The 859-nt window shown below is 36.7% G+C and overlaps 1 protein-coding gene across 1 annotated transcript; it reads left to right on the forward strand.

The window, feature by feature from the left end:
- The first annotated feature begins 454 nt into the window (after positions 1-454).
- On the forward strand, positions 455-859 carry LOC110944239. Its single transcript, XM_022185950.1, has one exon. It carries the CDS (start codon positions 455-457, stop codon positions 857-859), a length of 405 nt encoding a protein of 134 aa, XP_022041642.1.

Consider the following 859-nt stretch of genomic DNA (forward strand, 5'->3'; position numbering starts at 1 on the left):
TGCTGTTAAAACACATCGTCAAGAAAACGGAGATGATAAGAACAATATTTGAATGGTGATGATGAACTCGGAGATGGTGGAGATGGAGAAGTGTTTTCATTTGATCCGGTGCTCTCCATCGTTTCTAAAGTTATCTTCTTCCATGATTGTAGTTATTTTTTGTAGGGATTGGGGTTTCCAAGATGGGTTTGGAGAGAGAGAGGGAAAATCGCTTGAATTTAGGAACTGGGCGGTTATCTAATTGATTTAAAACACGGCCATTGACAAAATTGCCCCTACTCATTTAAAACAATCAATTAATTAAACTCAAATACTACAAGATTGCCACTGATTTAATCTCCACCCTTAAACACACCAATCGGATGGACCAGATCGCTTCCTAGACTTTCTAGGAAAAACACACTTTCCGTGCGAACCCTACTCTATATATATATATATATATATATATCCGGACATGAATAAGTTTTTGTGGGATTTAACGTATTTCCAACAAAGAGCGATTCTTGCGCCAACTAATGAAGTAGTGGATTCAATAAATAAAGAGTTGTTAGAGAGTCTGCCTGGTGAAGAAAAGGTTTATTTTAGTTCAGATAGTTTATGCCAATCGGAAGAAGAATCAGAGCTTAATATGGCGTTGTTTCCTCCTGATGTGTTAAACAATCTTTGTTTATCTGGTTTACCTAATCATAAATTAGTACTGAAAGTTGGTGCTCCGGTGATGTTACTCAGAAACATTGACCAGGCAAATGGATTGTGTAATGGTACACGTTTACAAATCACGAAGCTCATAAAAGTTGTGATTGAAGCAAAAATTGTCACAGGGACTAATATAGGTCATCATACTTTGATTCAAGACTGA

The sequence above is a fragment of the Helianthus annuus genome, chromosome 5 (genome assembly GCF_002127325.2).
Source record: "Helianthus annuus cultivar XRQ/B chromosome 5, HanXRQr2.0-SUNRISE, whole genome shotgun sequence".
NCBI lineage: Eukaryota > Viridiplantae > Streptophyta > Magnoliopsida > Asterales > Asteraceae > Helianthus > Helianthus annuus.

Bases quoted from the DNA above. Each gene is read 5' to 3' on its own strand.
- LOC110944239 (XM_022185950.1), top strand. From the start codon at position 455: ATGAATAAGTTTTTGTGGGATTTAACGTATTTCCAACAAAGAGCGATT.